General features: G+C 43.8%; 2 protein-coding genes across 2 annotated transcripts in view; one reads left to right on the forward strand and one right to left on the reverse strand.

The window, feature by feature from the left end:
• Window positions 1-1,913: 1,913 nt before the first annotated feature.
• On the forward strand, window positions 1,914-15,967 carry disp3 (dispatched RND transporter family member 3). Its single transcript, XM_021621494.2, has 21 exons — window positions 1,914-2,283; window positions 6,102-7,124; window positions 9,132-9,351; window positions 9,580-9,716; window positions 9,903-10,037; window positions 10,161-10,321; window positions 10,473-10,612; window positions 10,753-10,844; window positions 10,955-11,119; window positions 11,322-11,483; window positions 11,833-11,982; window positions 12,114-12,250; window positions 12,363-12,532; window positions 12,636-12,766; window positions 12,895-13,070; window positions 13,168-13,294; window positions 13,391-13,536; window positions 13,658-13,817; window positions 13,970-14,083; window positions 14,316-14,488; window positions 15,142-15,967. Exons 2-21 carry the CDS (start codon window positions 6,110-6,112, stop codon window positions 15,499-15,501), a joined length of 4,071 nt encoding a protein of 1,356 aa, XP_021477169.2. The 5' UTR covers window positions 1,914-2,283; window positions 6,102-6,109; the 3' UTR covers window positions 15,502-15,967.
• A 4,578-nt stretch (window positions 15,968-20,545) lies between these two features.
• The window catches only part of bmp1a (bone morphogenetic protein 1a), a 50,359-nt gene continuing 46,498 nt past the window's right edge, over window positions 20,546-24,406 (reverse strand). Inside the window, exons 17-20 of the mRNA XM_021621495.2 lie at window positions 24,123-24,250; window positions 23,479-23,692; window positions 23,086-23,336; window positions 20,546-22,208 (exon numbers count right to left, since the gene is read on the reverse strand). Of these exons, the coding sequence (XP_021477170.2) occupies window positions 22,074-22,208; window positions 23,086-23,336; window positions 23,479-23,692; window positions 24,123-24,250 (728 nt within the window). The 3' untranslated portion in view covers window positions 20,546-22,073. The remainder of the gene's footprint in view (window positions 22,209-23,085; window positions 23,337-23,478; window positions 23,693-24,122; window positions 24,251-24,406) is intronic.

Consider the following 24,406-nt stretch of genomic DNA (forward strand, 5'->3'; position numbering starts at 1 on the left):
TGAACTATAATTCAGTAAAATTGTTGCATGTTGTATTTCTATTTTTATTCAGTGTAGTTAAAGTTGAGATGGATGAAGAAGTGATTGATAAAAAGAATATGGGAATACCGGCAGCTTCATTAAATAGTACCCGCAAAACACCAGTCTCAACGTCAACAGTGAAGAGGCGACTCCGGGATGCTGGCCTTCTAGGCAGAGTTCTTCTGTCCATTGTCTGTGTTATTTTGCCCATCTTAATATTTTCTTTTTATTGGCCAGTCTGAGATATGGCTTTTTCTTTGCAACTCTGCCTAGAAGGCCAGCATCCGGAGTCGCCTCTTCACTGTTGATGTTGAGACTGGTGTTTTGCGCATACTATTTACTCTACTCTATTTACTATCTACTCTAATGTACCTGTCCTCTTGCTCAGTTGTGCACCGGGGCCTCCCACTCCTCTTTCTATTCTGGTTAGAGACAGTTCGCAATGCTCTGGGAGTAGTACACAGCGTTGTACGAGATCTTCAGATTCTTGGCAATTTCTTGTATGGAATAGCCTTCATTGCTCAGAACAAGAATAGACTGATGAGTTTCAGAAGAAAGTTCTTTGTTTCTGGCCATTTTGAGCCTGTAATCGAACCCACAAATGCTGATGCTCCAGAAACTCAACTAGTCTAAAGAATCAACAAAACTGTCCTTCTTTAATCAGCACAACTGTTCTCAGCTGTGCTAACATAATTCTAAAAGGGTTTTCTAATGATCAATTAACCTTTTAAAATTATAAACTTGGATTAGCTAACACAACATGCCATTAGAACACAGGAGTGATGGTTGCTGATAATGGGCCTCTGTACGCCTATGTAGATATTCCATAAAAAATCTGCCATTTCCAGCTACAATAGTCATTTCCAACATTAACATTGTCAACGCTGTATTTCTGATCAATTTGATATTATTTTAATGAACAAAAAGTTAGAAATGTCCTTGTTTTTGAAAGGAAAGCTGTGGCCCCAAACTTTTGAACGGTAGTGTAGGTCTACGCCCAGTGTAGTGTATCAGTACATGGACAAATGGGCACAATCAGCTGAGTAAACAGTGGAGAGAATATGTAAAACCATCACTGTATCGTAACAAAGAAAAGTGATGTGACAGCAAGCAGCCCTATCTGACCATATTATTCAATCATAGCAGCCTACTAAATAACCTCAATCACAAATGGAATTTCATGTTGAATAAGCTCAGAGTGGCGCAGCGGTCTAAGGCACTGCTAGAGGCATCACTACAGACCCTGGTTCAATCCCGGGCTGTATCACGACTGGGAGTCCCATAGGGCGGCGCACAATTGGCCAGCATCTTCCGGGTTAGGGGAGAGTTTGGCCGGGGTAGGCTGTCATTGTAAATAAGAATTTGTTCTTAACTGACTTGCCTAGTTAAATAAAGGTTCAATAAAAAATCGATTAAAAAATTCTGAGAGTTGCATTTAACAAAATTCATTAGATATGAATGCAGCAGGGAATTGGGGAGCAAAACAATAAGAGATGTTTAAAGGGCTCAGATTCCTGGGGTGGAAATTATATGGCCTACACCTCGTCTTCCACTGTATCCAGTTACTCTGGTCTACCTCCTCTACTACCCCCCTCCTACCCCTTTCCTCCTCACAGAGCCCCAGCCAGACTATACCAACAAAATCCTCTTCAAACTAGAGGGGGACTCTGCTGCAGCCTCCTGGCAAAACCTTCATTTTAGGCACGTGTTTCCTGACAAATAGAGCTTGAATCAGAGTCAGTCCTTTTTCTTCTTTACCTGTTAGGCTGCGATGAGATGTATCCCTGTCAGACATAGTCTCCTTGATGCTCAGGGCTGTGCTCTCCTCCCCTCCTCTCCCCATTGGTGAGTCAGTCAAGAGAGGAGCTTGAACAAAGCATTGAGAGAGAGGAGCTGCTGGGAGAGTGAAAGAACTGATACTCTCACTGACTCGGTCGCCTGGACAACCAGGCACAGAGGAGGGAGGGAAGAGAGAAAGAGAAAGGCAGAAAGGGAGAAAACAAAAAATGATGATAGACAAGACTTATTAAGCAAATTAAAGATCTCATAAATCTTGTGTAGGAGAGGCTGTTCTGAGGTGCAGTCGCTCTCCCTCGTGCAGCTAGAGTACTATGAAAATAAAACGGATCAACAGAGAAAATTAAGAGAGCATCTGGAGAACAAGTTTGAAATGAAATTGTTCAGCATAGGTTTGCATCCTCAGAAGAGGACCCCATAGGGCTGCACATCCCATCAGATCATACCTCTACTCATCAAGCTCAGGTAAGGTTCCCCAGCTCTGCCATACACTAAATGTATATTTTGTTTAGATATTACAGATGCTTAAATAATCAACTACACACCAAAACAACAACTGAGCATGGCATTATCCTGTCATTCTCTCATTTACTAAGCCAAATAACACAGTCAATAGGTGGCAGCAAAAGGTCAATTCTGCCTGCAGCTTCTGAGGAGCACAGCTGCAGTAAATTGAGCTCTCAGGTGGATAGAGAAGTTTCAGAGACCTCTGAAGAAACCCAGGACCAGGCAAAGATTGCATTGGTTTCGTCTGTTGTCAAACTTCACATGGTATTGCATTTGAATTCTTAGATTGAAGGAAATTGCCCTGTAGATCTCCAGGCAATCATTCTGTCTTTTGCAATCACCCACCATCTCTCACACAAGTGTAGCAGCAATAGTGAGCTTTCAACTTCAGGTTTACAGCACTTGTATTTGTTGAGGGGGTCATCCATGTATGCAAATATCAAACAAATTACTATCATTAGGTGCAAAAGGAGCATGAGAGCGTGAGGTCTTAACACTTGCACTGTGCTGAACCTTTATATCCTGGGGATATGTGAAGAATAGAGGCATCGCCCTCAGTGATTCTCCTGTAGTGATACTCAGTGCTCATACATAAGCAATGTCTATTTTTTGGAGTGTTGGGCTGAGATGAATGTCCCTGTATTAAATGGTGTTGCATGCTCTGTGAAATTACACCATGCTGAATCTGTGGGGCAGGAGAAACAGTGTGAAATCCATATTGGATGAGATGGAGGGAGGATGAAACAAGAGGGAAGGAGGGGAGGAAGGAAAGCAGAGGGGAGTGTACTATTTTTAGCTGTTGTCAGTAAGGAAGGTTATGTACCCCCCTTACCCCCACCTTTCGATATGCTTGTACACACACACACACACACACACACACACACACACACACACACACACACACACACACACACACACACACACACACACACACACACACACACACACACACACACACACACACACACACACAGAAAGTAAGAAAGAAAAGCTTTATACGCCTGTTAGTTAGTTGGATGGCATGCTGAGAGTGTTTATAGTATCACATCAGGTCCACATGAGACTAACACAGTTTGCACAGTACCAAGAAAACAGCACACTGCTACACAACTGCAATAGTCACCAACTTACATTCAACCCTGGTCTTTGGCGCTTCACACTCCAAAGTCAACTCAAAAAACTAGCATTTGGTCTGTGGAACAGTTACATATTGAGTTCTTTAGAAAGTTTATTCACATAAGGATATGAGTTGGTATTTTGGTATTTTATTAGGATCCCCATTAGTTGTTGCTAAAGCAGCAGCTACTCTTCCTGGGGGTCACACAAACATAAGACCTGACATAATACATCACATTAATAGACAAGGACAGAACACATTTCTTTTTGATTAGTTGTATCAGGGCAATTGGTATATCACAGCATTGTCAATAATGTAAAAAATTATCGACCTCATCAAATTCATGTATTTTTGCTGTGGAAAATCTGTAGTTGAAAATAACCTATAAATTCTACTGGACAGCAGCTCTACAATATGGGCCTGAAACTAAATGTCAGACCAAGGAGTGAGTAAGACTAGAAGGATAAAGAGTTCCCGAATCATGCTGATTGAAACAGATGGGAGAATGCTTTTGTTGTCCATAAAGCCAGTCTTCACCAAGTTCCCTTCTATTTTTATTCCCCACCTGCACAGTCTAAATTGACTCCCTCCGCTCTCAAGCACTGAGAATAAATAGAAAAGTTGAACGATTCTCTCAGCTTGTCAACACATTCCTCATTCTCGGTTCAGCACTGGGAGCGTTACCCTGCAGTTGAGGCTTCTCTCATAATTAATGTACATTAGATATCGTATGGTTGGCAAAGCGGCGCAGCTGAATTCATTAACAGGGGAAAATGATGTGTCCCAGGAGCCTGTCAGAGACAGATTACTGTAGGAGGCATGGCAGTAATCTGCCTGTTGGTGGAGGGAGCCAGGGAGGGTCTACTTTACACTATGTCTGTGTAACGGTGCACTCAACCAGCAAACGACCATTAACATGAAATGCACAACGTTGCTTTAATAGCATAACAGTCTTTGATGAGTGGTGTAAGTATGAGGGGCCAGCATGGTGTCTCACGACAACTGATCAGATATTCCAGGGATGTGGAGACAAACAAGGCAGTTATGGAAATGTACAGAGCTAGCGGATTTAGACTGCCTTGAATATCAAACAGCACAAAGCTGCCTTTTATCACACAGGAGATCATCATTTGTTGATGGGTGACTGTTGCAGCCTAAGGTCCTCCATTCCCCTCCCTTCCCCCCCCTTTCTCTCCCTCCCTTCCTCTCTCTTCTATACCCTCTTCTTCTCCCCTCCCAACGGACTGATCTTGTGTCTAATAAATTTGTCCTCTGAAGGGGTTGCAGACCCAGATGTTTTCCCAGTGCAGACAGATGTTCAACTGCTCTGTTCTCTCAGTGAACACGAACATTGGTGTCCAACTGTGTCTTGAACAATGGCATGGCATTGGGTGGGCTCTATTTATTTAAAAAATGTTTTATTTAATATTTTTCTTTAATTATTATTTTTCTTTTACCTTTATTTAACTAGGAAGGTCAGTTAAGAACAAATTATTATTTACAATGATGGCCTACCCCGGCCAAACCCGGACGATGGTGGGCCAATTGTGCGCTATGGGACTCCCAAACACGGCCAGATGTGATACAGCCTGGATTCGAACCAGGAACTGTAGTGATGCCTCTTGCACTGAGATGCAGTGCCTTAGACAGCTGCACCACTCAGGAGCCCATTGTCATGGTGATCTCCTTGGATATAGTGTATTTGTGGCTATGTGCAATTGCAGCTGCAAATCTGAATAGATAGCCTACTACAGCTGATAACAGCTAATTACACAAATTATCATAATGCCTATCTTGGTTCTTGATCAATGGCCATAGGTTTACTTAACCACCAAATTAACAGTCGATCCAAACACACTTACCTTATCAGAAATGTAAATATTCAAGACCCAGGCTGAAGACAGATGCTCCCGCTCTTTTGGCCTCCCTTGCCCCACCTAGATGACCCTTGAGCTCTATTTTAAAGATAGTCGATGACTTGCCAATTTTCCTTTAACACGACTATTTCCACTTGAATACCAAGTCACTGCATTATCTTGTGGTTGCAGCGGAGTGAGAAGAGGCAGGAACAATAGTTTGACACGATCAGGCAGAAGCTGTCTATCACCAGGCATAAAACACCTAACATATTCCACACCTCTATCTTACATTCCACACCTCTCTCCCCTGTCAGTAATTAGACAAGTGAGATGATTTAATTTGCTGCAGATCAGCCGAACCCAAGTCGACTGCTGATATGGACAAGGACACCACCGAGCACTCAAGGGGAGATGGTTTTCGCACACACTGAAGGAAGGAGTGAGAGGAATCAAATTGCAGCCAGTACTCTCTCTAAGCCCCCAGCCACAATTCAGCATCTTAAATGGTGGGCTTAGCAGACCATATACTGCTTTGGGCCCTTGAGACAAGGTCCATCTTCTTCCTAAATTCTCCCCTTTACTTTTCTGTGAGCTGAATAGGAACCCTGTGTGTCTTGGCTGTTGAGGGACATATTTAATTGTTGTGCCCTTGTTGGCTGTGTACTGCAGAATATCCTGAAACCACTATTATGTTTGCTCTGTAAATCACCTATAGTTTAGGTCTATGTTTTCATGTACAAGGACAGAAGAGGATTTACATTAGGAAAGTGAGTGATGATGAAGTACTGTGTGTTTGACAGGTGCTGCCATGGACTTAGAAGACGAGCCGTTGTTATTCCAGAGCAGCTGGGATGCTGAGGAGGAAGAGGAGCAGGACGAGGAAGATGGGGAGTCCGATACACAGATTAATGGGGGGAGCAGCACCACTGGAGGCAGCATAGTGTGGGGGGCGGTGGGCTGGGTCTACACACAGCCCTGGGTGAGTGGGGTGGTCCTGGGAGTTGGAGTCTTTCTTCCCTGTGCCCTCTCTGCCTACATGTTCCTATACTGCCCCCCATTGGACATAGACCTTTCCTACAGTGCCTTTGAGGTTCACAGCCACTTCTCCGCTGAGCGGTTTGATGCACTCACCATTGCCATAAAGACTCAGTTGGGGTCCTGGGACAGACGCAGGCGTGACGTGAACCACTATGACTTCACTGCTCTACAGGAGCTGCTGTTGGACAGACTGGGTAGGCAGGGAGATGAAGCATCCAACTGGACATCACACGGGGGGCTGAATTCGAAATCTCTGAAAAACCACACGTTCAAAAGAGTAGTTATGCAACAGAGAGGAGTTGCCCTGAGTCAGCAAGAGACTGAGAGGCATATAGAGGCAAGGGCTGGTAAAGCAAAGATAAGAGAGGAGGATAAAAATACAACTAACTTAGGAAAATCTGAGAGTCATGAGTCCAAAGGGGAAGAGGGCGACAGAGACAGTGAGAGATCTCGCACTAGGATGCGCAGGTTTGCTCCCAACTACTCATACCTGCAGAGCCAAGCCCTGTGGAGGATGGAGCTGGTGTTTGTAGCTCAGGGTGGGGGGGACAACAACATCTTCACCCCAGAGCGTCTCCGCACCATCCACCACATAGAGCACCTGCTCATGCAGCACCCCCAGTTCCACCAGTTCTGTTGGAAGCCTCTGGAGGTCCTGAGAGACCTGCCCCTGGGTCCCTCCTACTGCTCCCCTCCAAGCTCCCTCCTCTCCTACCTCTTCCCCAGTGAACGGGGAGGCAGGATCTACTATGATGGCATGGGACCTGACCTGGCTGACATCCATGGTGAGTCTGAGGTTCATAAAACTTGGCATTACTGTAGGTACAGTCCAGTGGCGATCAATGCCGTTTAAGATCCGCAAAGATTTGTTTTTTCTTCATGGGTATGGCCTTATTTCTATTACAGCATATTGGATGACTGTCATTCATATTCCATTCACCCAGTTCAATGTAACTGTGATAGGTTTAATATACTACATGATACTCTACTTTTCCCTATATCCATCATGAGGTTGCTACAACCTAGCCTATGAATGAAAGTTTACAATGTAGATGCACACAGGTCGAGCTGATATACAGTAGGGTGCAAACATTAGTCCAACAGTTTCTATTGGACAAATTCAGGTCTGTTTATACCCGTTTTGTTCCGCTTGCTTCCATTTAAGAAACGTTTTTCGGCAGAATAAATACACCCCATATCATGTGTAAACATAGTTCCCTTTCATAGCAGCCACGTTGTATTCCTTCATGCATCTATGCGCTTTCCTCCTCTCCCCTTGTCCCTTTGCTTGTGGACTTCAATGCACAACACATAAGCTGTATGTGACCAGGCAAAAACACCTTTCCAAGCCAAACCATATCATAACCGCTACACACAGTCTACATCGTTATCTCCATATTAAATAAAGCAACATCATAGTCAGCATAGCTAATAAAACTAACATGTTAGTTAACCCGCTATAATCATGCAGTGACGTTACAGTGTACAGTCAGTAAGCAGTTACACCGGCAGGCCCCAGTGGAATACCAAAAGCTTACCTTGACTTGGAGGATTTCCCGTGTTGTGTTGGGATAGTCATAGCCAGCTAGCTAACATAGCATCCCTCTGTCTGAGCAGGGTAGGCAAAACTAAATAACAATAGGCAAAACTAAATAACATTAGCTGCATTAGCTAGCTAAGTAAGTGAAACTGAAATTGAAAAATGGCACTTTCTCTCTCTCTCTTGCTTCTCCATTTTGGGAAGAAATGTATTTGTTCAAAACTGTTCAACTATTGTCTTTCTCTCTCTTTGAGTCAACTACTAACCACAAAAATTCAGTCTTCAGTCACCCAAGTCATAGACTGTTCTCTCTGCTACCACACGGCAAGCGCTACCGAAGCTCCAAGTCTAGGCCCAAAAGGCTCCTTAGCAGCTTCTATCCCCAAGCCATAAGACTGCTGAACAATTAATCAAATGGCCACCCGGACTATTTACATCGACCCCCCTCCTTTTTTTACGCCGCTGCTACTCACTGCATATTATCTATGCATAGTCACTTTACCTTTACCTACACGCACATTACCTCAGTAGCGGTACCCCCTTTATATAGCCTCGTTATTGTTATTTTATTGTATAACTTTTTATTTTATTTTTTACTTCATTTATTGAACTGCATTGTTGGTTAAGAGCTTGTACGCAAGCATAAGGTTGTATTATGTGACAAATAACATTTTATTAGATTTTATCCACTGCAGTGTTAGCTAGCTGTACCTTATGCTTTCAGCACTAGATTCATTCTCTGATCCTTTGATTGGGTGGACAACATGTCAGTTCATGCTGCAAAAGAGCTCTTATAGGTTGGAGGACGTTTTCATAATTACTATGTAAGTTTATTGAAGGGGGTGAGAACCATGAGCCTCCTAGGTTTTGTATTGAAGTCAATCTACCCAGAGGAGGACGGAATTGAGCTGTCCTCCAGCTACAATATGGTGCTACCCCAGAGAGTGCTGTTGAGGCTACTGTAGACCTTCATTGCAAAATAGTGTGTTTTAGTACATTATTTGGTGACGTGATTATATTTAGTATAGTTTTATCTAAAAACACTAACTTTTTTTTATGTTTTACGATTTTTATTATCACAGAGGATGGTCCTCCCTTTCCTCCTCTGAGGAGCCTCCACTGGTATAGTCACTGCTCTGCATGATTAAGTAGGGAGCTTGTCCTTCATTTTTATTTTGGGGGGTCAATTGAAACATCAGAGGGATCTGGCAGTGACTACCACTTTGATCTTCACTTGTGTTTCTGTTCCCAGGTGCTCTGAGTCTAGCGATTACCCACCCACAGTTCTACTGGTATGTGGATGAGAGTCTGGCCCCTGACCGGCTCTCCTCCTCTCTTCTGCGCAGTGAGATCCAATTCGGAGCTCCGCTGCCCTCATACTACTCCCTCCAGGACCGGCCTGAGGAGCAGAGACAGCGCTTCAGGAACTTTGTGGTTCAGTACGCTGACATCCTGGCTCAGCAGTCCACCAGGTGGGCTATGGCTTATAAACTCTAAAAAACAAAAGAGCCATCAATATTGAGATTAACTGATGTTGTTCTTCATTGCCCCCAAGACTTGACTTTGTAAATATTGTCTCCGCTTTCCAGACAAATTGAAATTAAGCACATCAAAAGAGTACCTCCTTTCATGACACCCACACATTATTCTTCCATTCCCTCTTTCTGACTACGAACGTCTTTGGGTTTGTGTGATGCCAGCCAGGTGAAGGTGCTGTATGGGGGCACAGAGCTGTTTGATAACGAGGTGAGACAGACCTTCCACAGAGACATGTTGCTGGCGCTGATCAGTGGGGGCTGCATCACTCTACTGGTCTATGTCCTCACCTCCTTCTCAGGTAATTTCCCATGCACTCTCACACCTGCATTGGATATTACATGCATGTTATTCTAACATTTCCTATACTTAATTTGCTGTCATACATAGTATCTGATAAAAGCTAGCATAAGTATCTTATTCTTAGAATTTTGATACCACATGAACATGAGGTCTCCCACCCAGTCTATTTGGTGCGTCTCTACAGTGTTCCTGACATTCTTTGGGCTCACTAGCATTGGTCTGAGCTGCCAGGTGGCTCTCTTCCTCTACCATGTGGTCTTTGGGGTGAGATACCTTGGCATCCTCAATGGAGTTGCAGCCTTTGTGATCATTGGCATTGGTTAGTGACAATATTAAAATATACTCTAGAATTTCTCTCATGGTCAAACTGGTTGAGAAACAACATCTTTGTTACAGGTAACATGCCGCTCTTTACTCTGTTTCCCCTCTTACTGTTCTCCAGGTGTGGATGATGTGTTTGTGTTCATCAGTACCTTCAGACAGGCTTCCCACTTGGTCCACCCGGTGCAGAGGATGATGTACACAGTGAAAACTGCTGGCCGAGCCACCTTTCTCACCTCCTTCACCACCGCAGCTGCCTACGCTGCTAACACCTTCTCACAGGTACTCAGAAATATTGTCAGGCCATATCGCATAATCCTTCCAAAGGGAATGAATAGCTCTGAGGTCAAACTGTCTGTATACAGTATGTATCAATATGAAAAGTACAATGTAAATGTATTGTGATATTGAGGTCTTTTACCCTTACAAACAGATTCCGGCAGTGCATGACTTTGGCCTGTTCATGGCCCTCATTGTCAGCTGCTGCTGGCTCTGGGTGTCCATCCTCATGCCCGCTGCCCTGTGTATCTGGACCCAGTGTGTTGACCCCCAGGAGAACACCTGTCTCAAGTGGTGTGATTCCATCTTTCCTCCTTTTTTTGCTAGAGAACAGAGTTCCTACTGTTGTGCTGCTTGCCTTTTCATTCTGTTTTCCTACTATGAACAAAGTGAGGATCTAAAGCTGCATCTCTCTGATGCACTTTATTTTAAAGGTGGAAAGCACTTACAGGACTGTCAGTTAGTCACAGTCCTTTGTCAGATGAGGATGAAGATGTGGCCCTCCTGTCGGTGGAGATGGAGCCAGGTGAGATACTGATCTGGACAGAGCTGCATAAATGAATGGCAGGAGAATGAAAGGTACTAGAGTCCTGACACTATTCATCCCCCCTCTCTGTCTCATCCTGTCCCATCTAGGCTCCTGTGACACTGATGTAGATGCAGCCATTTTGTCCCTGTCAGTGGAGACCTCGCTCTCACCCCCAGGGCGGGGGACTGCAGGCGTGGTTAGCGCTAACCTTCAGTGGGCTCTGAGGCACTGGGTGGCAGAGCCAGCCGTGGAGAAACGCAAAGTCATTCTAGGTAAGGGCTCTGTCTGTCTGCAGGGGCTGGGAAAATCACATATCATGATGCCCATATGCCTTTTTCAACTTAAGTGTTTTGTATTGCCTATCCCTTGCTCTTCCTCACAGAAAAGCAATTTAATCTAATGCCTCTCCCCTCAGTGATCTACCCCATCTGACCTGGCTCTCTCACAGGCCAGTCTTTGTCTTGCTGCCCATAGGCATCTACATCCTGGTTCTGCTGCTGTCTGCTGGGTGCTGCTGCCTCCTGCGGCCGGCTACTCATGCCCCGTTACTATTTCGCCCAGACACCAACCTCCAGACTCTACTGGGACTGAGGAACAACCTCAGTGCCCAGGGCATCTCTTGCCACATGTGCTCTGGTGAGACGTCACCATCGATCTGTGTAATGGAACCCAGATGGGTGTAAAGTAAACCGATTCCACTACTTTAAACCCAAATTAACTTTAAACCCAGGTCCTGCAACTGTCTGGCTGTAAATGTCTTCATATGACATGGTACAATTCATTTTAAACTGGGATATTAATTTACAGTTGACTCCTGATAAGAACTGACTCAATGACATTTTTCTTCCTACGGATATTTGCATGCTTGAGTTCAGTGCCCACATTCACAACACTCCCAGGCCATTGCATGTATCAGGATATTAAGGTCAGCTGAGCATTTGGCTTTGATTTGAAGTGTTGAATCAAAGTGTCATATTTCCTGCAGGTCTGTTCATGGAGAAACCACATCTTCTGCACAGCCCTACCCATACAACCCCCTCCATGCCTGGGTTTCACACTCAGCAACATACACAGAGCCCTTCAAACTCAACTCTACAAAGCCCAATCACACCAAGCATATCCTCCATCACAACAGGTACTGGATAAAATGGTATTATATATCCAAAGAGGATTCACATGAATATATCCGTGGCAATGTTCTGGCAATGTTTTAATGTGTGCCTCTATTTCTCTACTGCTGCCACTCACTGTATCCTTTCATGGCAGGGCCTCTGTTGACAGTGTATGTCTCTAAGCTGGATGTGGGTGCTTCTATCACTCTGTACCGCTTCTCTCTGAATACCAGCGTGCCATCGCCCTGGAAAAGCCTCAGTGCCGGGCAAGGAGAAATTCCATCCTTTCAGGTTAGGAGACCCACAAATATAAACACACTATTTCTGGGTTATGATCTAATATCTCACCTTTGATAACCAACTCCATCATATACTTAGTATAGCTTCTGGTGTCTCTAAACAGGCATACAGTGGACCTCACAGCAACTTCAGCACCCACATGACTGTGTGTGTGTCCCGTGTGTACCACCCCCACCCTCGCTGGATGATCACTTCCCAGTCATGTGATCCACGCCACGGCTGGAGGTCAGAGTTCAGCTTCTATGTGGCATCGGCTGAGCAGCAGCACAGCAGGTAAGAGGAATGATGAGGGACAGATGATGGCTGAATAGTGAATTAGTCAATCAGTCAAGCTTTTTGTGGGCAAGTTGTTGACAGAGCTCCTTGTGCCTCCCAGGAGGTTGTACTTTGCCCAGCACAAGCTGAGTCCTCATCCCAGCCGAGTGTGTGCAGAACCACCTGGCTGTGTGATCAGCTCCGGGCCTGACGGACCCACAAAGGGCTCTTTCTACATTCCACTGCCCACAGGTAAGAGGGAGAGCACCTGGAGTCAGAAGACATCAAAACTGCATAAATGCTCTGCATTGGTTTAATGAATGTTTGAATATGAATGTGAGGGAGTTACTTTTTTTCCTCATTTGTACCTTATTTCAAAGATTCCACCTCAACCAAAAGGTCCAAGACTTCTGGTTTTAACCCCTGTAGTGGAGGTGGCTGTGGCCAGCCAGCAGTCCGTCCTCTGGTTGACACTGGTGCGATGGTGTTTGTGGTTTTTGGAATACTTGGAGTCAACCGCACCCAACGAACAGACAACCACGTCATTGGGGACATGGTGAGAGGCCAACTGCATGACAATAACGATATAAGGTGTAATTCAATAATCAATACTGTTTTAGTGGTATTGATTTGTTCTAAAATGATCTCCAAAGGGTAGTGTGATATTGGATCCAAACTTCGATATCTTCCAAGAGATTGGACACCTCTGCCAAATCTGTAAAGCTATCAGTGCTAATAAACAGCTTGTGAAGCCGGGAGGAGCCCAGTGTCTACCGTCAGGTACCAACTGCAGAGACACAGTCTAACAAATATAACCGCACACATAAACCATGTTTGATAGGAGTTACATGTATTCTCTCTCTCTCTCCCCCTTAGGCAACAAGCTTTCTTCTATCCTGCCCTTACTCAACCCAGACTGCCACTCCCTCCCTGAGCCCAACCTTCTGCCAGGCCAGCTGTCCCATGGGGTCGTGGGGACGCATGGTGGCAGAGTAAGCTGGCTCTCCATGGCCTTTGAGTCTGTGAGTACAACGGTTGTCTGTGGTGTATACTACCACCTCTAATGTAATGTTAATGTTGTAGCCCAGTCCAGATCTGTGCCAGAAACTGAGCCCATGTATTTTTCATCTGTCTGTTCCCAAGACCACCTACAAGGGGAAATCCTCTTTCCAGACACACTCAGACTTCCTCCAATGGGAGACCTTCCTACAAGAGCAGCTCTCGACTCTCCCAGAGTCCTCTGCTCTACGGAGAGGTTTCCAGACCTGTGAGCACTGGAAGCAGATCTTTATGGAAATCATAGGCAAGTGGAGAGGCCGGAGGACACAGTTGTTCCATACCTAAGGCACAATCAATAAATGTTTCATTTTTATGTATCTAAAAGATTATTTCAGTCCTTCTGGGAATGTAACCTTCCTGTGCTGACTGACTACCTCCTCTGTGGGTTTTCTGTAGGTGTCGAGAGCGCCCTCTGCAGTCTGCTCCTGTCCCTGGCCATCTGTGTGGCAGCTGTGTCTGTTTTCACTGCCCATCCGCTTCTGCTACTGCCAATACTCCTCACCATCCTGGGTAAGACACTGCTGATCCAACCTTTGTCATCAGATAGGCCCATTATACATAGACTGCAGAGAAAAGTCTCCAATAATAAGATATGATGCAGTGAAGTGTTATTGGGAATAATGTAAGAGGAAGTCATTAACTGTTGTACTGTACATACTGTATTTTCTGTGGTTTTAGCCTTGGGAGGGTTAGGGGTCATCTGTCTGTCAGTGTGCAACATTGAGCTCCTGACCAAATACAGGGGTCATCTGTCTGGTGGTGGCCATCATGTACTGGCTGGGCTGGGAGTTGGGGGCTGTGGAGGCCATCTCTCTGTCCATCCTTGTGGGCTCCTCAGTGGACTACTGCCTGCACCTGGTGGAGGGCTACCTGCTAGCTGGGGAGACCATACCAGCCACATCAGGACACACTATGGTACATACAACACATAATCTGATAATCATCTATAACTGGCATAGAGGTATTGAATTCACTCCTTTATATATTCTACTGTAAGAGAGTAAAACTATGTAAATTAAGGATTTGCCTCAACAATATTCAGTTTACCTAAAAAGGTCCTTTGCAGCCGTTTTTATCTCAATATCAAATAATTTCTGGATAACAATTTAGTACCTCACTGTGATTATTTTATTACAATTTTCATTGAAAACAAACAACAATAGCTTCTAAGCAAAGAGCAAAGAGCAATTTCTCAAGCAAGAATTTTGCTAGGACTATCTGGGAGTGGTCTGAGTAGGGAGGGGAAAACTGAAAATGTGCTGTTATTGTCAGAGGTTTGGAAGTGTTTCTTATTGGTCTATTGACTAATTTACATCACCAGGCAGGCCAAAAATCTCCAACCCTCCAACACAGGCTGTCTTTTCAAACTGCTCTTACACTAAAGGGGCATTATCATAATTTTCACAGTATTATTCCAACCTCATAGTTTGGAATTATATAAACACAGAAAAGTCACATTTTTGACTCTACAGGGCCTTTAAAAGTCATCATATTTAATGAAATAAGCCTGAGGGAAATAATGCATAAAGAGAAAAGACTCATTCTATCAATCTGTTTTTCATTCTCAGAGCCTGTCAGCTAAAAGGCAGAGAAGGTCCCTAGATGCAGTAAACCACGTGGGAGTTGCCATTGTGTCCAGTGCTGTCACCACCGTGATCTCCACAGTCCCTCTCTTTTTCTGTGTCATCGTGCCTTTTGCTAAGTTTGGCCAGATTGTGGCCATTAACACAGCAGTGTCCATCTTGTTTACCCTGACTGTGACTGCAGCCATGTTGGCCACCATGGGCCCTGCCAACTTCAACAGGCCTCCTGGTGCCGTGCTGAAGGCCAGCCTGGCAGTACTGGGCACCACAGCCTTTGGGGCTGCCCTGTGCTGGGCAGGAGGGCAACTAGGACCAGTCACCTGGCACACAGCAGTCACCATGTGACCCCACAAACATAACACAACTACTACTGTCACTGTTACCTCTGTAAGCAGAACCAAAAGGCTCGGTCTAAACATCAGTGTAGTATTGTTCTATAAATGCAGGTGGAAGGTTTCAGATGTACGTAAAAGCATCTTGTGGAAGTAGATATTTCTTTGTGTGGATGATTTAAAGTTTAATCATTTTTTTCCCAAAAGAACAGAACATAGTCTGTTGAGAATAGGTAGTCTGCAGGACATGCTTTGGTTTCTGTGGATGCAGCCTACTGCTGAAAGGAGATGACACAATGGTAACGAAATACTGGTTGAGTCCACATTGTACTATTGTCCACGTTATTCTGTTCCTGACTGTAAAATCACTGACTGTTCTCTGACCTGCTGTTGTTAGCACTGACCTCATCTCTGGCAGTTTGAAACCACACTTTGAGGTCCAAAAAGACAGGTATTGTACCATAAACAAATGCAAGCCAGAATGTGTCATGCACTCCCTTATTCCGGTGATATCACTCATATCACTTCCCACTGGGTACATACCTCAGTTCAATGTCTAGTTTTGATTTACATTTGGTTGAATTGTCAACTAACATGAATTCACAACCTGGACTTAGGGGTAGATGTCACATAGTACACGGAAATCCAGGACACTGCAATTAGTATGATATGTTTCTTATGGTATGTACTAATTTGTGGATCTCCATCATCCATTTTGTATGATATGTTACAAATGATAATTAATATGATATATTATGAATTGCAATTCGTACAATATGTCCAAAAAAATATATATAAAAATGTATGGTGTTACGAATTTTGTTGTGGCTAGCGTCAGCTAGGTGGCTAAAATTAGCTATGCTGGCTAGGGGTTAAGGTTAGGGTTAAGGTTTGGTTACATATTAAGTAGTTGCAAAGTTGCTAATTAGCTAAAATACTAAAGTTGTTCTTTATGAAATTCGAACACACAAGCTTTGGGTTGCTGGACATTCGCAACCATACGAACCCATGCCAAAAAGAACTACTGTATCATACTAATTTGAGTTTACTATGTTATGTCTAGTCTATCAGACCAGGCTGGAATTCAATGTGAAATCAACAAAAAAAATCACTTTCTCATTGGGTTTAGGTTAAATGTTGGGTGAAAAAAATGACAACATTCCCTGACATTGATGACTTTTTGCAAATCCAATCAATTATCCACATTGATTCAATGTCAACACAGACCTTTTGGTTGAAATGACATACAATTTCTCTTCACTTATATGATTGTTCAAAAGAGAATGTTAGGAGTCATAAGGTTATTCACCACAAGGCAGATAAATGTACATTTAGAGGGATGTAAAAACATGGATGAAAGGTACTGCAGCTGTAGGCCTACTCCAGGAATTAACATGGGTAATGGGGAAATTATTTTTAAAATTCCCCCAAAGTTGGTACAATATGCAATTCCACAAAATACAAACAGGTTGTCGCATGGAAGCCTTTTAGCCTAGCATATTTACTTCAAACAAAGTCGCCATAAATGCAAAGCGAACGCATAATTAACACTGCCGGACTGCACAAGTGAGCCGAATGCAGGTAATAACCATCAGGAAACCCTTACAGTAGGCTATAGCCTAGAAATGAACATGAGCCTCGCTGGGCTGCTCTTAAACCTGTCATTGTGAATCTTCAGACAGGCACGAATTTGACAGGCCTATGCACAATTCACAAGGCAGCTCTGTCACAGACACAATTCAGAGGCTATTCTAGAGCCTTGGCTATTTTCATATCCAGTCCCAATACCACCGAAACGCCAAATCCTAACTCCTGTATGCATGAAAATTCCTAACTTTATTCTGTAATCCATATGTTGCATTATTTGGGCTCCCGAATGGCGCAGCTGTCTAAGGCGTTGCATCTCGGTGCCAGATGCGTCACTACAGTCCTTGATTCGAATCCAGGCTGTATTACAACCTGCCATGATTGGTGGTCCCATTGGGCGGCGTACAATTGACCCCGCGTCGTCTGGGTTTGGCCGTAATTGTAAATAAGAATTTGTTCTTAAACTGACTTGCCTAGTTAAATAAAAAGTTAAATAAAAAATGTAATAATGATCAAGGCACGTCTCACCTATGCATGGCAAAATACCTCTATAACATTTCCCCATCTTCTCTGCGCAGTCTGGTATTTGCCCATAATGAGAGCTTTGGTAGAGATTGTGTGATCAACAAACGGTATGCGAGTAGATACTCATGTTTTTGAAAGAGTTGGTCCCTGTTAAGATCGCCTACCTTGATATTTAAACTATTTCCACTCTTCATCTCCCCATTATTTATGAGCTGATCTGCTATCTGTAAAAAAAAAAAAAAAAATCTAGTTGATCTGTCATTCGTTGGAGGTTATCTAGCATTTTAGCAATTTTGGCTTTTGACTGCCATTACAAAGTTAGAATGATTCGACAACCCTATACTCGGTTCGCTCTGTCTCGAGATATCCTACTGCTGAAATGCACTGGCGATCAAAGATCATATTATTGCTGAATATATGTTTCATTTTCTCTGAAATCTGTACATATTGGCGCATGCAGTCAAGTGATGAGGTGGCACAGCGACCTTCTTATTTGGGGAGAACCCTGGAATAGTGACCATATCTTGGTTTTAACGCTTTAAATGCATTTCCGATTTTTGCTGTATGGGACTATCGGGATAAATATGAATTATTCCCGGTATTTAAACTTGGTAGATTTTCGGGAAAATATGAATCCCTACTGTACTCTGACTCTTGTCCGTTTTATATATGTGCATCTTAGATGTAGTGTGAGATGTAGCTTAATGTGTAAGTATCTATGCTGCTAACACACATTTGAAAAGTGATTCCTTGTATCTTGAGACTACTAACACACTCTAAGTGCTGCAACATACTGTGCAAACAGAGCAGTGATTTGAGGAGCACCTTGGAGGAAAGGAAATTGCAATTCCACGAACAATGCCACAGCCAGGAGTAATTCAACTTCAACAGCAGACAAGGACATTAAGGAGAAGCCACACCTACCTGAACAAAATGCAACAACAAGAAATGCTAACCTGTCATTATGGTTCAAATGTACTGTACATTTCGCTCTGAGGTATGTACTGTACATTTCTCTCTGAGGTAAGTGGTACCCTATCTTCCTGCACTGCAGATTGTAAATGGGAAAATTGTAACATAGAGAAATGTGAGTTACGTTCTGTGGTGAAGGTTTCTCTCTTCTATGGCACAGTACATCTTAAAACATGTTCTTTCCCCGATGGGTGTAAAAAAAAAAATATTTTTCCATGTGCTTTTATATCAATAGTAGGCTTGTATGCTTCCCGTTACCCTTTTTCTGTCCGCCTACCTACAATACACAAACCTCTACCAACTGCTCACACATTGGCTGTTTGAATGACTCAACCATGACCCAACCCTAAGATAATAATAATAACATGATCACTTGTGAGCCTCTCAGGTGAAGGCACTCAATGCTCTTTGCAAAGCACTTGATGGTACTTACTATAACTCACTCGGCTCCCTCTACTGCTTTCAGGCTAGTAGAGAGCACTGTTTTATACACCAACGCAAAGGCTCTCTCCTGCCCTGCAGACAAGGTCAAACACATTGGTTCATTTATGTGACACAATAATGGTTTTAAAGGGAGTTACTTGATGTAACTGTAACTAGTCTTGTTATATGTGTGTATTGCTGTTCATATTAAATAAAGCAGATATCTTTAGAAGAATGTTCTTGAAAGTGGTTATTTTCTTTCACTGCATTTCAAAGTTAATTTTAAAAGACTGATAATTGAAATTATATAGGCTAATGTTTGCATATAACCTTTGTATGAGCCATCTGTCTTAAATCACACATTTCAACAGCACTACCCACTAACTCTAAGCATTTATATATGTTCTTGAAGGGCAAACATCCAACAGAGATGTTATTTTGGTAGTATTTGATTGCAAGTACTTCTCTCTACAGCTGAACAATCGAGTGGGTTTAGTGGTGTGTGTCCTTGTCGTCCCCCCCCCCCCCCCTCTGATTTAGCTTGGTAGCACAATGTTTCAGGAGAGCAGGGATACTAAGAGAGATGTCATAATCAGCTTAGTGTGACACTCAGCCAATGTGAGAGCTAGGAGGAGAGCTTGACATGTCTCCTCTAGTGACAGTTAATAATTCATGACAAATATCTCAGGATTAATAATGAATTGCAATGAGTGTAATGAATTTTTCATGTCAGCCATTAGGTGAACACAGAACTGTTATTGACACAAGCCTTATTGTCTGATGACTAAAATCACACAGCAGCAGTCTGCCAGCTTATGTTCAAATATGGAATTAGTATATATATTGAATGTCTGTGCTTGGAGATTCTGCCAACACTGTATACAGGGACAACACTATTGGGATTTCATCATTTGCAATTACTGTGCATCAACCATGGCAGAGCATATAATATCTAGTTAAATAAATTATTCCAAATCCATTTGCAGTTTAGCTACAGAATATTTCATTTTTTTAATTATACTGTACAAAACCATGTCCTACCTGCCAAGCAAGAACAAACAAATAAAGAAATACTATTCAAATTATCACATTTTAAAATGCACAAAGACCACCTATGCTATTTTTTACTCTTAGATGTGCAGATTTGGTTTCCAGTGAGCACAGCTAGTGTGAATTCACTGTTTGGTGCCACCCCGAGGATGACTGCTTGATACCATCTTCACTCATGCGACATGAATAATAAGGCAGTATTGTACAGAGCAAAACGGTGGCTGAACCATTGTCAGAGGTTATTGGATATGTTCACAGGTCAACATTAGTCGGGGGGGTGTTGTGTGATTGAATACCTGAACATTCTTGGCCTTCATTGGTTTATGGAGCTTGGCATTCTCAGACCTATGTGCTTCAGGCTATTAGAAAATAATCAGTCTTGTGGAAGCATTCTCTACCTCTACAGTGCCCAGGGCTCTCACCTAAACAGAATAGGGTAAAAACACAGCTGAAACGACACAGGAGCACACACACACACACACCATTTACTTTGCTAGCACAAGCACATCCATTGGTTCTTACAAAACCAACCATGCTGAACATCTGCATTGATTGGCTATAGAGGCAAAGACATTAAGTGACAGCTGGCATTTTCAGTCAAATGAAAGAGAACCCGAAAAGAGAGTGGGATAACAGTTTTTGTCATGTATTCAACATCATTCTCGCTGCACAATACCAACACATCATAATACATGGAATTCAGCAGAGCCCCACCATAAACAGATGAATATATTGTGAAGGTGTTGCTATGACAATGACTACTCAGACTCGCCTGCACCAGACCCTTCTGTCACAATAAAGGGTTCTGGCCTGCCCCTGGAGATTGCACTATTTATGGAGAGTTTTAGTCTAGGGAGAGAAAATGCTGCACATTAAAACTGTACATGAACACTGAAACAGAACCCATATCTTTATTACCCCATGGTACAGGGTACAAACAGCTCTCAAGCACGCCTGAGAAACCAAATGGTGCAATGAAAATAAAATCAGGGAATAAAAGTGATAAAATGCATAAAAAATAAGTGAACTTGCATTGCATTTTACAAAAAAATCGTTAGTTCATGATTTTTGAACAATTCACTGTAAAGTGCTTACTGATGATTTGAGTTGAGGAAAGCATGTCATGTCCCTTTGAATAATCATACACATTACAATTACACAGAGAGATACAGCAATAGCCCCTCAATGGGCAAGCAATTACCAACCAGAAGACATAGGCCACATTTCATTTATTAGTCCTTTAATAAGATAACTGCTTCTTTAATTTCCTTGTTAATGGTAATAGCGAGAATCTTGCACTGGTTGCCAGGACAATGCCAATTACAAATGCTGGTGTTGTCACCCTACAGTTTCCTTCTCTCTTCTTGTAATTACATGCAATTCTCAGACATACAGTATTAAAACCTCAAGTCAAGGGCATCCCTCCAATCCTCTTATTGACTGGAATCCTTGAACAATATGGGTGGGAATGTGAGGAGGAGAGGAGCTCTAGTATTCTGGAGGAGTTTGGCTGGAAGGTTGAGGTTGGTGAATCCCTCTGGAACTTCCTCCGGTCTCCCCCTCCTTTTCTCTCCTCGCCTCCTTCCCTCCTGGCGTGGGGGGGGGCTGGCCTGACAAAAGCAGGGATCTGTCTGGCTGATGCCTGCCTTCCTACAGGTCCTGAGAATCCACCGTTGTTCATTTCGCTCTCATTAGGAGGCATAGAAAATAAAAAAAGAACCAAAAAAAACCTGGGGGTAGAAAATTCTCCCCCTGAATCCACCTAAACGGATATCCACCCACCCGCCCCAATCATAACCATTAAAAAAAAGGTAAAAACAAGGTCTACTGCAGAATGGCTTTACTCCTCACAGTCTGTAGGAAGCTGGAGCCCCTTGGAGTTGAGGTGCGGTTGGTGGTCTTGCGGCTGTTCTGTCGTTTCTGAATGATCTTGGTGGCCGAAGGTTTCCGAGTGTCAGGCTGTCGCCTCCCCTGGGGGCCCCTCCACTTGCCCCTCTTCCCCACCCGGCCCTTTCCGGCCCCCGCTGGTCACTTGCGCGAGTGCAGTGTGTCCTGAAACTTGGTGCTGGTGTAGCGCACGTGGAAGCCCTTCTTGTTGATGGTGTCATCAGAGCGGAACTTGATTACAACGGAGTCGCCGGCAGAGTAGATCTCCTCAGGAGGCTGGGGGAACAGAGGAGAAAACGCACATGAAGTTAACCGCTGTCGCCTTCTGGCACTCCGACTGCACTTCAATTAAAACCAAATGATATCTCATAGATCCAGACTGAGGGGGCTGTAGGGTAAGGGAGGGGAGGGCTGTTGGAGTGAACAACTGCCCCTTATTCTCCAATAAAAATCATATAATGAGCTTTCCACCTTACTTTACAGTCTGTTTCCAGTTTAGTCCAATATGTCTAAAAAAAAAAGGGCTTGATGGAGGAAGTGGCCCACTTGGTACTGTGAGCATTATATGTCCTCCAGCTCCTGCTAGCACTGATTTACAGGACCAGGCATCAGTAGAGTAGAGACACAGGCTTATTACTGATGTGTGTTAAATTAAATCAAGCTGTTCCTTGACCTACAGATTTAATGCTTCAACTCCCCAGTGGCCTCATTGTTTCAGCCCCCCCCCCCACCCCACCCCCCCCCCACCTACTGTAGCCTCAGCGTCAGCTGATTGGTTCGGTTACAGCTCAATGCTGGAGACCATGATAGCCTTTCACAAGCCAGCCAGAGTCCGCTCTTATCAAGCTCTGCTGCTACTGAAGCAATATACTCCAACCCGGTGGAACACATCAACTTTAACAAAGTGATTAAAGCCGGAGAGCGGAGTGGTAATCTTCAAAACTTTAACACTCAAACACAGACACAGTGTGAAAGGTTATCAACTGCAGAGCTAATTTTACACAATCTCTGAAAGTGTTGTTTTTACACAGCTGGTTCAACAAAGCTAGACCTGAAAGAGAGAATACCGATATTATGACAGTACATCGCTGGTGCTACAAATACTGTTGGGCAGAAAAAGTCCTTCAATAGATGAGACTATCAGTGAGTTTACCCCAGAGCCACAGTAGCGTCCCAGCCTTGGGGACTTGGTATCGACACCATCAAAGAGCTCCATGTAGTCGTAGCCACAGTCAGCCTCCTCCTCAATCTCAAAGGTCTGGAAGATGAGCTCCACCCCGTAGCCTTTCTCAGCAGCGATCACCCACTGGCAATCAGACGCACCGGGGTAGTTATTGTCCCCAAACTGAGCATGGGAGTACAGGTCTTTGGTCTTGACCTCAGCCTTAAGACGACCTCCACACTCTGGAGATAATAACAAAAAAACATCCATAGATATCACTCAGAAGGAACTAACCAATAACCTTTGAGGAGAAGCCAGTGCAATAAATCTAGCCATACAGTGGGCTCTAAGTTGTCAGTCTAAGTTGTGTTGGCGGTAATATACCTGCTGTGTGGGAGGCCTCGAAGCCCTTCTTCTGGACAGAGTTATCAGAGAAGAAGCGGATGAACATCTTGTTGGCGCTGGACATGATGGGAGGAGGCTCCTTAGTGCCACAGAAGCGACCCAGACTGGGGGCTTTGCCGTCACGCCCGTCGTAGATCTCGATGTGGTCGTAGGCGCACTCCAGATGGGCCTCCATGTCGATCTCATTGAAGGCCTGAGACAAAGCATGAGGGGAGAGAATGAGATCAAATAGGGAAAGAGGATTGCAGGTATGTTTTACATGAGCTAGAGTATGAAATACAATGGTTCCCTATTGGCGGAATAACCTTTAGAAACCCATTGGAACGAAGACACATGCAATCACTTTTCATTGGCTAAGCCCATTTAACTATATTCAAAAAGCTGAGATATGTACAGCATGCCATGGATGAAGACAAATGGTATGAATGTGACAGAAGGGGGAGCCATTCATGCTTAGGGGATTGTCAACAGAGGCTGTGATGCTCAGGACAGTACAGTACAGTACAGTATAAAGTCCTCAATGATTTCCACAGTACATTCAAACCCCCTTCCCGCAAACACAAGCATACCAAGAGCCACACACATGCAATCTGTATGTTAGAGAGTTGGAGGGGGACACATACGATTTTGATGCGATGGCCTGCAGTGGTGGAGAGCGCCCAAGTGCATGCCTTCTTGCTGGGGTATTTATCTGGCCAATTGGGGCTTGTGATGGTGCCAGTCACACTGTTCACAACGTGATCACAGCCGGCTGCAAAAACACATCCAAAGTTAGCATCCTCCTGTATCATCACTGCTCCACACAAGATAATGTCCAAACCCCACTCAGGGGCTGTTGTTCTTGGCACATGGTAGTGTTTCCTCGCTCACCCCCACTCATTGCAATAGGAAGTCATCCCCCTAAATC

Source organism: Oncorhynchus mykiss, chromosome 11, assembly GCF_013265735.2.
Source record: "Oncorhynchus mykiss isolate Arlee chromosome 11, USDA_OmykA_1.1, whole genome shotgun sequence".
Lineage (NCBI taxonomy): Eukaryota > Metazoa > Chordata > Actinopteri > Salmoniformes > Salmonidae > Oncorhynchus > Oncorhynchus mykiss.

What these genes read in the sequence shown, in the direction of transcription:
- disp3 (XM_021621494.2), top strand. Translation starts at nt 6,110, where the DNA reads ATGGACTTAGAAGACGAGCCGTTGTTATTCCAGAGCAGCTGGGATGCT. An exon ending in TGTCCTCACCTCCTTCTCAG is followed by an intron (nt 9,717 to 9,902) that starts GTAATTTCCCAT and finishes GCGTCTCTACAG; the next exon opens with TGTTCCTGACATTCTTTGGG. An exon ending in AGCCCAGTGTCTACCGTCAG is followed by an intron (nt 13,295 to 13,390) that starts GTACCAACTGCA and finishes TCTCCCCCTTAG; the next exon opens with GCAACAAGCTTTCTTCTATC.